Source organism: Mauremys reevesii, linkage group 11 (genome assembly GCF_016161935.1).
Source record: "Mauremys reevesii isolate NIE-2019 linkage group 11, ASM1616193v1, whole genome shotgun sequence".
Taxonomy (NCBI): domain Eukaryota; kingdom Metazoa; phylum Chordata; order Testudines; family Geoemydidae; genus Mauremys; species Mauremys reevesii.
Genome location: NC_052633.1, coordinates 4,782,633 through 4,796,701, shown reverse-complemented (window position 1 = coordinate 4,796,701; position 14,069 = coordinate 4,782,633). Strand labels below are relative to the sequence as shown.

Below are 14,069 nucleotides of genomic sequence, written 5' to 3'. Positions count from 1 at the left end.
GCTTTTGCCTCACAAACCGTAGGGACTAACAGCTCACAGCAGTAGCAGAGGTCCTGCCCCCTCCCTCAGGTCAGTGCCTCAGTGTTCCTCCAGGGAACGACTCGGATTGCACAGGGCGCAGCTGCTGCAGGGGTGCCTGGGCTGGGGGGCAAAGGGCCAGGAGCTCCTCCCCAGTGGCCGGTCACAGTCCCTGGGCTCCCTGGTCAGGGGCAGGGACAGGAGGGTCTGGCAGGAGGGGGAGCCAAGCCTCTAGGAGCCCAAGCCCCCTGCACTGCGCTGTGCTGAGGCGGGAGCCGGGGGCTGGGTGGGGAGGGGGTGGCTGGGGATGTGTGGGGGAGCGGGGAGGCAGGGGGACCCCTGCTGACTGTTTCCTTTCTTTGCAAAGGGAGCTATAGGAAACAACGGAGCCCCCGGGAGCCCTGGTGCCAAGGGAAGCAAAGGCCGCCCGGGACCTGTTGGACCCAAAGGAGAGCCGGTGAGATCCTGAGGGGTCCCCCATCCCGGCACGCTGCACACACCTGGCAGTGGGTGATCCCGGCACCCGGCAGGCTCACTCACTGTCCCCACAGGAAAGGCAGCAAAACTGCATTCCTGCAGGGAGCTGGCAAGGCCTGGCATCCCCTGCCGGCCCCGCTCGCAGCACCCCTAGGGGCCCCCCACAGGCCCTTGTCTGTCGCAGTGAGAACTGGGATGTAAGACACTTTCTTTAGCCATCTTGATTGCAAAGGAAACCTTGGAAACCTGAAGAGAGGTCTGCCTGAGTCTGCAGCCAGCCTGAAACAATAGGTCAGAGGCATGTGGGACTGGTCGCATTCGCCTGCATTGATTCTGCAAACCCAAAGACCACCAGTTAAAGTCCACATTGTTAACTAATTCCTTCTGATCATTTTAACACAAACACCCAGCTAGTGTGCTACCCCCAGGCCCAAATCACCTCTCTCCTCAGCTGCCCCCTCCCCAGCTCCCCCAAAGCTGTGCTTGCGGGCGACACGATACTAAGATACTAAGAGCAGAAATGGACAGTGCAAGACAGCTCCCCGGCGGGGGGTAAATCGGCACAGCTCCTTAGGGGCCACCAGGCCAGCTCCCCGGCGGGGGGTAAATCGGCAGAGCTCCCTTTGGGGCTGCCAGGCCGGTTCCCCGGCGGGGGGTAAATCGGCACAGCTCCCTTTGGGGCTGCCAGGCCGGTTCCCCGGCGGAGGTAAATCGGCACAGCTCCCTTTGGGGACACCAGGCCGGCTCCCCAGCGGGGGGTAAATCGGCACAGCTCCCTTTGGAGACGCCAGGCCGGTTCCCTGGCGGGGGGTAAATCGGCACAGCTCCCTTTGGGGACGCCAGGCCGGTTCCCCGGCGGGGGATAAATCGGCACAGCTCCCTTTGGGGACGCCAGGCCGGCTCCCCGGCGGAGGTAAATCGGCACAGCTCCCTTTGGAGACGCCAGGCCGGCTCCCTGGCGGGGGATAAATCGGCACAGCTCCCTTTGGAGACGCCAGGCCGGCTCCCCGGCGGAGGTAAATCGGCACAGTTCCCTTTGGGGCCGCCAGGCCGGCTCCCCGGCGGAGGTAAATCGGCACAGCTCCCTTTGGGGCCGCCAGGCCGGCTCCCCGGCGGAGGTAAATCGGCACAGCTCCCTTTGGAGATGCCAGGCCGGCTCCCTGGCAGGGGGTAAATCGGCACAGCTCCCTTTGGGGCCGCCAGGCCGGCTCCCCGGCAGGGGGTAAATCGGCACAGCTCCCTTTGGAGATGCCAGGCCGGCTCCCTGGCAGGGGGTAAATCGGCACAGCTCCCTTTGGGGCCGCCAGGCCGGCTCCCCGGCGGAGGTAAATCGGCACAGCTCCCTTTGGAGACGCCAGGCCGGCTCCCCGGCGGGGGGGTAAATCGGCACAGCTCCCTTTGGGGCCGCCAGGCCGGCTCCCCGGCAGGGGGTAAATCGGCACAGCTCCCCGGCGGGGAGTAAATCGGAGTCAATCTGGTGGAGTCAGTAGACGAGTTCCAATGGCTGGAAGCTGACGCGAGACAAAGTCAAGCTTGAACTAAAGCCCTGTTTTTAGCAGAAGGGAATTAACCGTTTGTATCCCTGTGGGAGCTGCGCTGTGATGACTCTCCTAAGAAAATGTTCGGCTCTTGCTTAACAACACACCCAAGCGCTTCCCCCCATGGGGCAGCGCAGCACAACGAGGCCTTGAGTGCTCTGTGCTCCCGTCCCGGGGCCACGCGCTGCCCAGGGAGAGGAAGGAGAAGTGAATTGCAGGGGGGACAAAGCCGCAGCATGTTAACTGAGTCCCGTCTCTCTGCTTGGTGTGTGTGTGCGCAGGGTCGTCGCGGGGACCCCGGGACAAAAGGCAGCCCAGGATCCACTGGGACCAAGGGAGAGAAGGTGAGTGCAGGGGCACCAGAGTACAGCAGGGGATGACGTGCACAGCAGCCGGGCTGAGAGCGAGATGCTGCCTCCCCACAATGCTACCAAGCCACCTATGGCCCCAGTCTCCCCTCCTGCGGCCCCGGGGGGCAGCCAAGGCAGGCCGGGCTTGGCTGGGACACGCTTGCTCCTGCCAGTCGGACAGTCGGGAGGCGAGGGGGCTGAGTGCAGGGGCTGAGCCGGGCTCTCCAAGCTCAGCTCAGAGAAAGGGGCAGCTCAGGAGGGAGGCGTGGATGTGGGCTGCTTTCGGATCCATACCCTGAGAGACAGAGCCGTCCGTCCACCCCCACACAGGCCCTGGCCCCTGCAGTCGTGGAGGGGGTCTGTGGTGGGCTCTGGTAGAGGAATGCCCATACCATTCTAGCGACCCCGCTAGCAGACGCAGGAGCAGCTGGCGAGGGGGTCCTGCTCCACCTGGAGTCTGGGGGCCTGACCCGGAGCTGAGGGGACGGAGAGAGGGCAGTGATGGACGCTCCAGGCTGTGAGGGCGGCTGAGGACACCTTGCCCTTGCAACACCCACCCCAAAGAAAGGGACTGGGTGTGGCCTCTCCTGAGGCTGGGGGCCCTCGGCAGCTGAGACACGGCCCAAGGGCAGCGCCGGACGGTGAGTGTATCTTACGACCTTTTTCTGCCAACAGGGAGACCCCGGCCCTGAAGGCCCCCGGGGCCTGGCTGGAGAAGTCGGCAGCAAAGGAGCAAGGGTAAGCACGGATTACAGGCTCGAGGCAGGCAGCAGAGGGAATGGCCATTGTCGCTCTCCCCAGCCCCGGATCGCCCCTTGAGCTGTCTCCACGAAGCGTGAGGAATATCCGCCCCCCAGTTCTGACTGCAGCGCATGTGCCCTTCCTCCGAGCCCCCAGCAGGCCCATCTCGCCAACCCCATGGCTGGGCGAGAGCTGAACCTGCCTGCTATGTGTCCCCTCGTGCCGACCTCCATCACACAGGAGGGCTGCCCACAGGGCAGGAATCCGTCCAGATGCCGTGCACAGTCATGCAGGCAGGTCTCCCAGCCCTGAGGAGATCAGAGCCTGGTGTGGGAAGCCACATTTCCCTCTCCCCCATACCCACAGCCACGTCCCTGTAATCTGGGTGCTGGGGAGAGGTTTCTTTAACCCTTCTCTCCCTTTCCACGATGCCACAAACATGAGAACACCTGGCCACCTGCTGCCCCTCCTGTGCTTGGCCCCAGCATGGAGAGGCAGCTGCTTGTGGCTGCCCGGGAGGTGTCAGCTGGGAAGGAGCCCCCAGAGAGCCAGCCAGGGGGTGGCCTGAAGCAGAGGAAGTGGGGAAGAGGCCCACTGGCACCGCACCTGGCAGGAACGCTGAGCTAGGCCTTCCCCGGTATCATAGCCCTGCCCGGGGAGCAGAGTTCGAATGCTGAGCACTTGTCCCGCTCCTGCAGTGTCGGCCGGGGAAGGGAACATCGCACTGAGTGCTCAGGCAGACGGCTCTGCCGTGAGATAGTCCAGTGCCAGGGGAGCATCTCTCGGGCAATCTGCACCAGCAAGAGGCTTCCCCTGGGAGGGGGGACCCTACCCGCAAAGAGTTCCCCACTCTGAGGTGCCCAGATGGGAGCCTAGGACTGCCCGGGTGCCCTGGTTGACCCCCCCCATCCAGTGCCCTGCTGCCAGTGGCACCTGCCCTGAAGGTGCTGCGTACGCTCTGCACTGCCCATTAGATGCTGAGAGCTGGTGTGTGCCTGTCTGCTCACAGTGTGGTGACCTGTCTCCTTGCTTTGTTCCCCAAGGGCGACCGAGGACTGCCGGGGCCCCGAGGCCCGCAGGGTGTCGTGGGAGAGCCAGGCAGGCCTGTAAGTTTCCCGGTGATTGCGGACTAGTGAGTGACTTTGATAACAGCCCCCAGGATTTACAAAGAATGATATGAACGTCTGCTCACCCTTCCCACCTCCCAGCAGTGGGGCCAGCATGTTTTACAGATGGGCACAGGGACTTGCCCCACAAATTGGTGTCAAAGCCAGGGTCAGAATCCAGGGCCTGTTCAGTGGCTCCTGCTGCTCTGCTCGGTCCACTAGGCTGCACTGCCTCTCTCAGGCCTGACTTTCTGGTCACTTGGCCAGAGCTGCCCCTTTGCACCCTGGTTTAGTTTGTGGTTAATCCCAGCGTCACTTGGTGGCAGGGGTGGTTTCCCCCTGGAGCCCATTAATGCCAGAAGAGTTAGGTGCATGGGCCCTGCGGGGACACGAGCAGCAATTGAAATGTGGAATTGTTCTGTGTTACTTTAACCCCCCGTATCCTCCAAGCCATCCACAGCACCATCCCCTGGCCCGGTGTGCGATCAGTGTCCTCTGCTTATCCTGCTCTCTCCTACGCTGTCTTGCAGGGATCTCGTGGGGACCCAGGCGACATGGGCCCAAGGGGAAACTCAGGGCCCCCAGGACCAAAGGTAAAGTCTAGACGTACGTCCAGTGCAATAGAAAGGGGGGAACCAGCGGCTTCACCTGTGTACTCCATGGGGGCAGTGAACGCCCCCACCTCAGTCTGCACCTCTAAGACCCAGTCTGAGTTCCCACCTGCCCCCTCCAGCCGTGGCAGCTTAGTCCTTCCCCTGGCCAAAGCCACGCTGGTCACACCTGGGGGAAGTGTCCAGGCCCACGCCGCCTCCCTGTCCAAACTGTCCTCCCGTCAGGCAGCCCCGCTGTTTCTGGAAGGCTGGTGCTGTTGGTGCAGAGTCCTGTGCTGAAGTCATTGCTGTCCATGGCTTCGCTTAGCCCCATTCCTCTGCCTTACAAACCAGGATGCTCCTTCTAGAGCGCTCCAGCACCCAGCAGCAGCTAGCTAAGCCAGTGACCCAAACGCAGAGATTGCGGGTATGTCTTCTAGAGAAGAGAAACTCGCCGACTCACTGACGTCGCTAGCTCAGCACGCGCTGCGTTTTAACGTTCCGGCTTCACTGAACCGTTCTCTCTTCCCCCAAAGGGAGACCGAGGCAGACCTGGCTTCAGCTACCCTGGCCCCAGAGGACTTGGGGTACGTATGGCTCAGGCAGAGGCAAATTAAGCTTTTGTGGGGCCCTGGTTCAGAGCAAGTGGGGGGCCCCTCCCCACCCCTTCTGCTTGCAGTCCCTCCCAGGCTCCCCTCCGCACTCCTGCTGGGGAAACGAGGTTGGGTCGCAGGGGCTTCCCCTGCTGTCTGGCAGGAGCGCCAGGCAGGTGGAGCGGGTTGGGGCACAGGAGCGCCCATTTTTCTGGGGGCCCCAAATTGGCCAGGACCCCTGGCTATGGGCCCGGTGGCTAAGCACATTCATGTCCGGCACACTAGCTGCTATGGCTGCAGCCGGCTGTGCAGGGGAAATCCCAGCTCTCCCGGCTGAGCCGTTTGAGAGAAGCAGAGGAGGGAGGTTTTGGGAGGAAGCCTTGTTGGAGCCATATCTGGAGAAAGGGAAAAGCTGCTGTCCCAGCGATAGCACAGATGAAACCAGTGGGGAATCGTTCCCCTGCAGCAGAGGGGCTGGCACGGAAGGAGCGGTGAGAGGCTGGCAGGAGGGTTCCATTGTCAGGATGAAGCATTATTGCTCCCCTGAATAAGTAGGAGCATAATAGTCCTGTTGGAGGCTCAGGTTCCCTCACACCCCTTTGAATTCAGTGTAATAAACCAGGGTTTGCGTGCTACGTATCCACTTCTCCCTGATGGATAAAGGTGGTGTGAGGAATGCAGGTCTGGTACCAGAGCTGCCTGCTCTGAACACCCCTGCTGCATTGAATAGGAGACTGACTGGTCTGTGTGTTAAATAGCTGCCTGCGGATTATCCCAGCCTGAGCCAGCTGTGCGGGGTGTGGAGCAGTGCAGTGATATGTGTTCCCACCACAATTCGGCCGGGGAATCTTACCCTCTGCTTACAGCAGCCAGCCGCTCCTTTGTGGGGCGCCAGGGCCAGAGCCAGAGCCCTTGCGACTGTGGAAAGCCTCCCACTGACTCCAGTGGGCTCTTCTGGCTGGGCTGTCAGAGGTGCTGGGGACCTGCGGTCCCCACAGAAGTCCATGGGAGTTGCAGGGGCTCAACCCCCTCCTAAAACCAGGCCACAAGTATATTGGGGTATTATTGTGAAGTGTGCCCATCACCGTTGTCTCTGGGCACATGTGCAGTAAATTTCAGTCCAGCACAAAACTGAAGCTAACTCCTGTCTGTTCCCAGGGCGACAAAGGCGAGACCGGGCCTCGTGGTCCAGAGGTACGGGGTGTGTGTGTGGGGGTGGGGGGGCGCTGTACTTATGAGGTTATCAAATTAACCACTGAGCTAAGCAGTTAGTTCCTGGCCTGTCAATGAGTGACAGAGGAACCCTGCACTGATGGGCATGGCCGACCTGTGACCTGCCAGCAGCTCTGTTGATCCCAGGGGGCACTAACCTGGGGGTCTGGTGACCTGTGTCCTACAAGCAGCCCCATTGGTCCCAGGGGTCACTCACCTGGGGAGGGTGTGCAGGACCCTGATCCATTTGGTTGGATTTAGCAATGTGTGTACACACAGACACAGGGGTTAGTGTCGCTGTGTGCGCTGCCCTCTCTCAGCACACGCAGTCCAGGGAGGATGCTGAGAAATAACTGTCTTCCAACCCTAGCATTGCCCTGGCACAAAGCTGTCTAACTTCCAGTAGTAGTTAGTCCCGTGCACAGGATCGCCAAGCTCTCCCGTTGACACACCTGGCCCTGGAGCTCTTCCAGGCACATGTTTTCAGAGTAGTAACCTGATGTTTCGTAAAGCCTCCCCGCTCTGAAATAAATGGCTGGGAAAGCCAGACGGCTGCAGAAATCCCACTTCCTCTTCCCCATGCCCGGGGCTCCTTGACGACAGGTGACCTGTGCGCAGACTGTGTTTCTGGGACAGGCGATCAGCCTGTCTAAGGGCAGGGCAGCTTTCCCGGCACACGCTCTGGGCTGCTATCACATCTCTCTCCCTCCTTTGAACAGGGTGGACGGGGTGACCCGGGACCGAAAGGCGATCCCGGGAGGAAAGGAGACAAAGGGGAAGTTGTAAGTACACTGTCAGTGCCGCTCCCATATCCAGGCCCTGCTTTCCTGCCGTGGGGCCGACATACGGACCCTGCTGTTCTGCACGTCTAGCCTCTGGGGCGCCTGGGTGTGAGAGCCAGGTGAAAGGTCCATAGAGCTCCCACCTGGCATTGCTACTGCTCCCCAGCCGGGGCAATGCCAGTCTCTTTACACTGGGAGTGTAGCTGGGATCACAGTCTGGTTCAGATTTCTGGCTGGGGGACAAACTGGAAGCTTATGGGCCATGCCACTTGCAAGACTTGCATGTGGCTGGATGCTGGATGGGTTGCCTATGTGGCCCCCATACCAGGAACACAGTATTTGCAGTGAGATCTGCCTGAGTACAGCACAGCGGCTCCCGTGGCTAGGAGCTAGTGTCCAGCAGGAGAGGCAATGCTCTTGGGGGACTCAGCTGGGGTGTTGCTGGCCAGGGCAAGTGGGAGGGGGGAGGGGGGCTCTTACTTCAGCAGTATCACCCATATCATGCCTGTCAAACTCATTCCTTTTCTCTTCCTGCCAGGGCGACCTCCCCCAACCCGGCCAACCCGGCCCCAGAGGTGAATCAGGCAAAAAGGGCGACGAGGTACCGTACCGCGGCACTGTCAGATCGGTTGCGCCCAGCTGCTCCCTTTCTCCCTCCATCTTACGCGTGCTTGCACAGCTAGGCTGAGGAATCTCCTCACCTGTTCCCTTGTGGGCCCGCTCTGGGGCTGTTACCATTCCCCTGCCTGCCAGCGCCTGCGTGACTCCAGCCCCAGCAGGCAGCTGTGACTAGATCCCAAAGGTGAGTCCAGGAAAGGGCATGACACAGCTGTGTTCTTCTTACAGGGGGACCCGGGCCCACCTGGAGATCCTGGCCTGACCGTAAGTAGAGACAGGCTCCTAATTACCTCCCACGGATACAGCTGGGGGGCGGGGGGAGGACGCCCACCCAGGGAGGGTTCCCCTGCAGCATGCTGAGTGGGACTGAGGCAGATCCTGCTCTTGGTGCCAGGGTGCAGCTCTGGCTGGACTCACCCCGTAGCACAGAGCAGCAGGAGAGCGGTGTGGGTCTGAGGGAGGGAATGCGGAAGGGAAGCTGTGTTGCAGGCCGGGAATGGTGAGGGCACTCCCACCCTCCAGGCAGGCTGGCACTCACCAGCGCTCTGCTCCGTGTGTTTTGCTGGCAGGAATGCGATGTGATGACCTACGTGAGAGAAACCTGCGGCTGCTGCGGTCAGTCCCATGCTCTTCTCTTTGGGGGCTCGGTCAGTGCTGAGCAGCTCGGCTCTGAACCCGGAGCATGTGGCGTGTCCCTTGGGGGTCCCTCCCCAGTCATCCCCCTCCGCGCCTGTGGTGTTAGCAGGAAGTCGTACGTGGCAGCCCTTGCCCCGAGGAGAGGGCCAGCTCTCCCCCGTGTGCCACTGACGGCCTCAGAGTTGGGGCAGAGCAGGACTCTCATGGGTTTGCTCAGACAGTATCGTCCACACGCACAGCTGCTGCCCGTTGGCACCGTCTGTGCTGAGCATGCCCTGCCCGTTGGGGCGATGGAATTGCCAGCAGAACACAGAACCCGCTGCTCAGACCCAGGGAAATAACGACACCCCTGCTGGGCCTGGCCGTCCGCTGCTCGCTGCCCTGCATGCTCCGCCATCGCGGCAGTGAAGCTGCCCAGGTGGTGTGAGACAGCCCAGCAGAGGTGCCACAGACAGACATCAGGGAATGGTGGGTCGCAGCCAGTCACAGCCTTCCCCTGCCAGGGACAGGGACTGAGTCCCTGCTGAGCTGGATGGGTAAAGGGCTGGATAAATCACTCAGCTCTGCAAACTCAGATAAGGCTAATGAGCATCCAGCCACGTGCCACAGAGCATCAGCTTAGTTTCCTCCCAGAGGTGCCCAGCTGCCTGTGGATGGCTTCACTTTCCTTCGGGTGAGAGGGCAGGGACCTGATGTGGGATCTTCCTGCGGACGGCCTCCCATGTGGTGGAGACCCTCCTTGCGATCTGGGCAGGCCCTGCTGGCCTTGTCCCCCTGTGATCCGCTCCTCTCTCCCATCCCCAGACTGCGAGAAGCGCTGTGGTGCCCTGGACATCGTGTTTGTCATAGACAGCTCCGAAAGCATCGGCTACACCAACTTCTCCCTGGAGAAGAACTTTGTCATCAACGTGGTCAGCCGCCTGGGCTCCATCGCCAAGGACCCCAAGTCAGAGACAGGTGAGGGGTGCGGGTGAGCAATGGTGGGGGGCTGAGGGAGAGACAGATGAGGCCCTTGGACCCCCACCTCTTAACCACCTGCCCTAAGCAGGGCCGGCTCTAGGCACCAGTGTTCCAAGCATGTGCTTGGGGCAGCCCTTTTCAAGGGGCGGCACCCCATTCTGTGCCCCTGGCTCCCATGTTAAATGAGCAGGAGTCACTCCACCATTACATGTAGGTTAAAGGTCACAGTACAATCGGTGGGAAAACCAAATGAGGGGAAAGGTCAGCGGCTCCTAACTCTGAGGTGATGGAAATTGGTGGGACTGCTAGGACTGTTGGCACGCGCAGGAGGGAGATTGGCAAAGGTGCCTAGACAGTTCTGACAGGAGAGTAGAAAAGTCAGCGTGGCAGTGGGCAGCCAAAGGCGTCGGGAGGCTGGGCGCTGACAGGAGAGAAGAAAGAAGCTTGCTGGGTGGCCCATTGACATCAGCAGCAGAGGGAGGCAGAGAGAGAGAACGAGTCAGCAAGTGGAGTAAATCTGCCAGACCACACTAGCACGTCGCGGAGGGCGGTGGGAGTGTGTGTGTGCGCGCATAGGTGAATGAAGATGAATGTGTGTGTGTTGATTGTAAAGGGAATGTTTACATGTAAGATTTAAGGAAGTGTTACCACTTGCGATCAGCAACCTGGGAGAGACGGGTCAGCTGTCACAGAGCGCAGCTCCTTAGGAGCATTTCAGTCTGTAAGGCAATATGATTTGGGGTGCTCCGAGCTTCGTATTAGAGATTTGTGTTTTAGAACAGCAATAAGGGATAGAGGGGTTAGATTATTATTGTATTAGGGATTGTTCTATACAAAAAAATGGGTTGTTTTCTATTGTTCAGAGCCTGAGAGAACTGGAATTGTGTGCTGTTTTGTAACACCGTGTCAGCACTTTGACCATGTGAAACGATTCTGTCTTTCAGTGCTTGTCACTGGTGCAAGACATTGGCATGCATGATGCAGCGTGGCAGTGTCATGATGTCACATGTGATGCTGCCATGCAGCGGTCCTGAGTGATGGTGCCCTCCCCAGACAGTTTGGCATGTATAGTATGGTGCCAATGTGTGTAGCTGGGAGAGGGCGCCAGGGGAGTGAGGATGGTGGGGTGTGACCATCTGTCTCCCTGCAGGTGCCCGGGTCGGGGTGGTGCAGTACAGCCACGAGGGGACGTTCGAGGCCATCCAGCTCAACGATGAGCGCATCAACTCGCTGTCCAACTTCAAGGAGGCGGTGAAGCGTCTGGAGTGGATCGCCGGGGGCACCTGGACACCCTCCGCCCTACAGTTTGCCTACAACAAGCTCATCAAGGAGAGTAAGCGAGAGAAAGCCCGTGTGTTTGCCGTGGTGATCACAGACGGGCGCCACGATCCGCGAGACGATGACAACAACCTCCGGGCCTTCTGCCAGGGAGACGTGATCGTCAACGCCATCGGCATCGGAGACATGTTCAACCAGCCAGACCAGGATGAGACCCTGCACTCCATTGCATGCAACGACCAGCAGCACGTCCAGAAAATGAAGCTCTTCTCGGAGCTGGTGGCTGAGGAATTCATTGACAAGATGGAGGACGTCCTCTGCCCAGGTCTGCACCTGCCACCCTGGCTCAGTCACTGCGCGAGGCTGGGGCTGGGGTGCGAGTTGGTCGGTTGTATGCAGCACACAGTGCGGTACCACTGGGTGACAATGCATGAAGTTGGGTCAGTTACAGTGGAGAGCACATGTCCCTAATGCAGATCAGCACAGCTGGCTCTTCCCCAACCGGAGAGCAGATCCCCATGGGCAGCACCCACCCCCGTGTGTGTCCTCGCCCACCACAGAGCAAGAGGCCTGGCCTGCTGCTGAGTCGGGGCGGCTCCATCTCACTAGCTGCTCCTTTGTTCTCGTTTCAGATCCACAGATCGTCTGCCCGGAACTGCCCTGCCAAACAGGTAAAAATAACACCAAACGGCTCCATACCTTGCGCGCCGCACGGTAGTAGGTGGGTGGGGAACAGCAATACCCCGGCGGGGGCAGAGAAAGGGGCTGTGCCCCAATTTCCATCCCCCCCGCACTTTGCCTGTCTGGCTGAGGGCTCTCCACAGGCAGGTACGTGTGTGCAGTACAGCCATGCTCAGCCTCTCTCCCTTCTCCTCATCCCAGTGGAGATGGCACCGAACCTAAACCCTGGATCCTAAACCCCCACGGGACCTGGCAGGGCTTGGAATCCAAATCCAGGAACGAACTGCTCACGAGCCGACCCCCCAGAGCCAAACTCCCCACCCTTCGGAAATCCTGCCCGGTGGCACTGGGCATTCCCTGGGACTGGGCGGGCAGTACAGCGGAACTGTACGGCTTCCCGTGGAGACTTGGCTCACACTGGCTGTACTGAAATGAACGAGTAACACCGAGTTGGAGAGTAGGGTGCAAAGAAGCCGTGTGATGGGGCGGGACCACCCTGTGGGGTGAGAGGCAGATGCTGCTTGCTGCAGATCCCAGTACTTGGAGCACGTTCTGCTTGTGAAGTGTTAAAACTCCAGCCTCAGCTACTATTGCTAGCACAGAAAGTGCAACGTGGCTGTCTGCAGACCTGCCAGTGAGCCCTGGGCAGCTTGGAAGCTTCTCTTTCCCCAACAGAAGTTGGCCCAATAACAGATATTACCTCTCACTCCCTCTCTGTCGATCTAATCCTAGTCCCAGTGTTTGGCGATCGGCGAGTCGTGCAGGTTACAGCGGGTCACGCAGAGTTGCCAATACTTGCGATTTAGTCGTGAGTCTCGCCGTGTTGTTTTCCGAAAGCTCCAGCTCCACAAGTCAGGTGACTGGGGGATCTCAACTTACATGGACTGGAAAGTGACTTGTTTAAAAATCAATCTGTAGAGCAAGGCTGGAAAGCAGGACCCCTGCAGGCCGAGGAAGCAGAAGAAAAGCAAAGGAATCCCAGTGTTTTATCTCTTTAAAAGCACATGATTTTTCAGCCAGTCTCATGACGTTGGGGGCCCTGACTTGTGAATCTGGAGGCAAGACTGAGGAGGGATTGCAGGGAGCTCCGTGCTGTGCCCTATGACAAGCCATGTGTAGGGAGCTCTCCTTCCCTACTGCCCTGGGGGAAATACTGTGCAAGCTTCTTTAAAGAGAACCCTCTTCCAGTCTGCCCAGCCTCCCTCTCTGGGGCAGGCTGGCCAAGGACGGCCAGGGGGAGGGAGAGGTGGCAGCTGGCAAAGCCTCGAGCAGGGACGAGAGTGGAATTTTGCACCTTGTGATGAAAGTGCCAAGCTGCTGTCCCGGGCCAGAGAAGGGGCTAGCTGGGCACCCTGCCCTCCTGCTGATCTGCTGCTGTGCGTCAGCGCTGAGGGCTCCGGCTGCTGCAGCCTCGCCTGTCTTGAGCAGCACCTGGCAGGCGTGTCAATCGGTGTGTTGTGCACGAATATCCAGTCGGGACCGTGCAAACCCCATTGACTCCTTTCACTGACTCAGGTTTAACCCTGCGCTGCAGAGCTGCACAGCTAGCCCCGAATGCGGCACCTTCCCACTGAATTAGGGGCTCTGGGCGATGCTCTCCAGCCCCACGTCTGATGAAGTCGTACCCAGCTGCTTTGAATTTGGATCTGGACAGATCTCAAAGGATGCAGCAGCCTGCTCTTCCAGCCACTGCTTTGTCTTAGGCTGCGCCAGGCGTCTGTGCTCAGAGCCCTGCTTGTGCTTAGCTGCGAGGTCAGACTGGCAGTGGGGTGGGAGCAGTGCCATGGGTGCAGGATTGATTTGTAAGGAGGAACCGTGCAGGGCAGCGTCACTGGCGCTTGGAACAGCAGCATGTTCGGGTTCTGCTCAGTCTCTGCCAAGCGTCCATCAGGAGACCCCAGGCCCAGGCGAACGTGGCCTTCGTCACACAGCAGCTCTTGGCCATTCTCATTGCCCATGCCAGGTATGGCACCGCTTAGAACCGCTTCCCTTTTCCTTCGCTGCATAGGGCTGGATCAGAAACCCCCTGGGGAGGCCTGGGGGGAGTCAGGGGACTCTAAAAGCGGAATTCCCCCACCCAGCCTTAGCCCGGGCAGGGCTCAGCCTGCACCCACAGAACACGGCAGCTGTAGAACGACTTCCCCCGGGAGTGGTGGCAGAGAAGGCGTAGGCCTGGCAGTGACGAGTGGTGTCGCTTTGCTCTGGGTGGGTGGAATTCCCACTGGGCTGGGGAGTGAGTGGGATTTAGGGGGCGCCCAGGTGCCCCCCCAGCACTGTGCTGGCTCACTGCCAGGCTGCGTGTGACATCTGGCAATGTCCAGCCGGGTTTGGCCTGGGAAGCTGGGCCGTAGCCAAGCTGGCAGGAGCCAGGCTGTGCTAGAGGAGCCCAGCGACGGGCAGCGTAGGCGAGCTGAGGGCTTGGTAGTACGTGGCTGCAATGATGCGGTGGGCTCTGCTCCCCTCTGACCTCTCTGCCGTGTAGCTGAAAG

The 14,069-nt window shown here is 60.0% G+C and overlaps 1 protein-coding gene across 2 annotated transcripts in view; it reads left to right on the top strand.

The window, feature by feature from the left end:
- COL6A2 (collagen type VI alpha 2 chain) overlaps nucleotides 1-14,069 on the top strand; it is a 50,462-nt gene that overhangs the window by 23,194 nt on the left and 13,199 nt on the right. For both annotated transcript variants that reach the window (XM_039494683.1, XM_039494684.1), the window contains exons 14-27: nucleotides 386-475; nucleotides 2,315-2,377; nucleotides 3,059-3,121; nucleotides 4,168-4,230; nucleotides 4,761-4,823; nucleotides 5,357-5,407; nucleotides 6,572-6,607; nucleotides 7,345-7,407; nucleotides 7,946-8,008; nucleotides 8,254-8,289; nucleotides 8,595-8,640; nucleotides 9,466-9,618; nucleotides 10,772-11,224; nucleotides 11,532-11,570. In XM_039494683.1, the coding sequence (XP_039350617.1) occupies nucleotides 386-475; nucleotides 2,315-2,377; nucleotides 3,059-3,121; nucleotides 4,168-4,230; nucleotides 4,761-4,823; nucleotides 5,357-5,407; nucleotides 6,572-6,607; nucleotides 7,345-7,407; nucleotides 7,946-8,008; nucleotides 8,254-8,289; nucleotides 8,595-8,640; nucleotides 9,466-9,618; nucleotides 10,772-11,224; nucleotides 11,532-11,570 (1,282 nt within the window). The remainder of the gene's footprint in view (nucleotides 1-385; nucleotides 476-2,314; nucleotides 2,378-3,058; nucleotides 3,122-4,167; nucleotides 4,231-4,760; nucleotides 4,824-5,356; nucleotides 5,408-6,571; nucleotides 6,608-7,344; nucleotides 7,408-7,945; nucleotides 8,009-8,253; nucleotides 8,290-8,594; nucleotides 8,641-9,465; nucleotides 9,619-10,771; nucleotides 11,225-11,531; nucleotides 11,571-14,069) is intronic.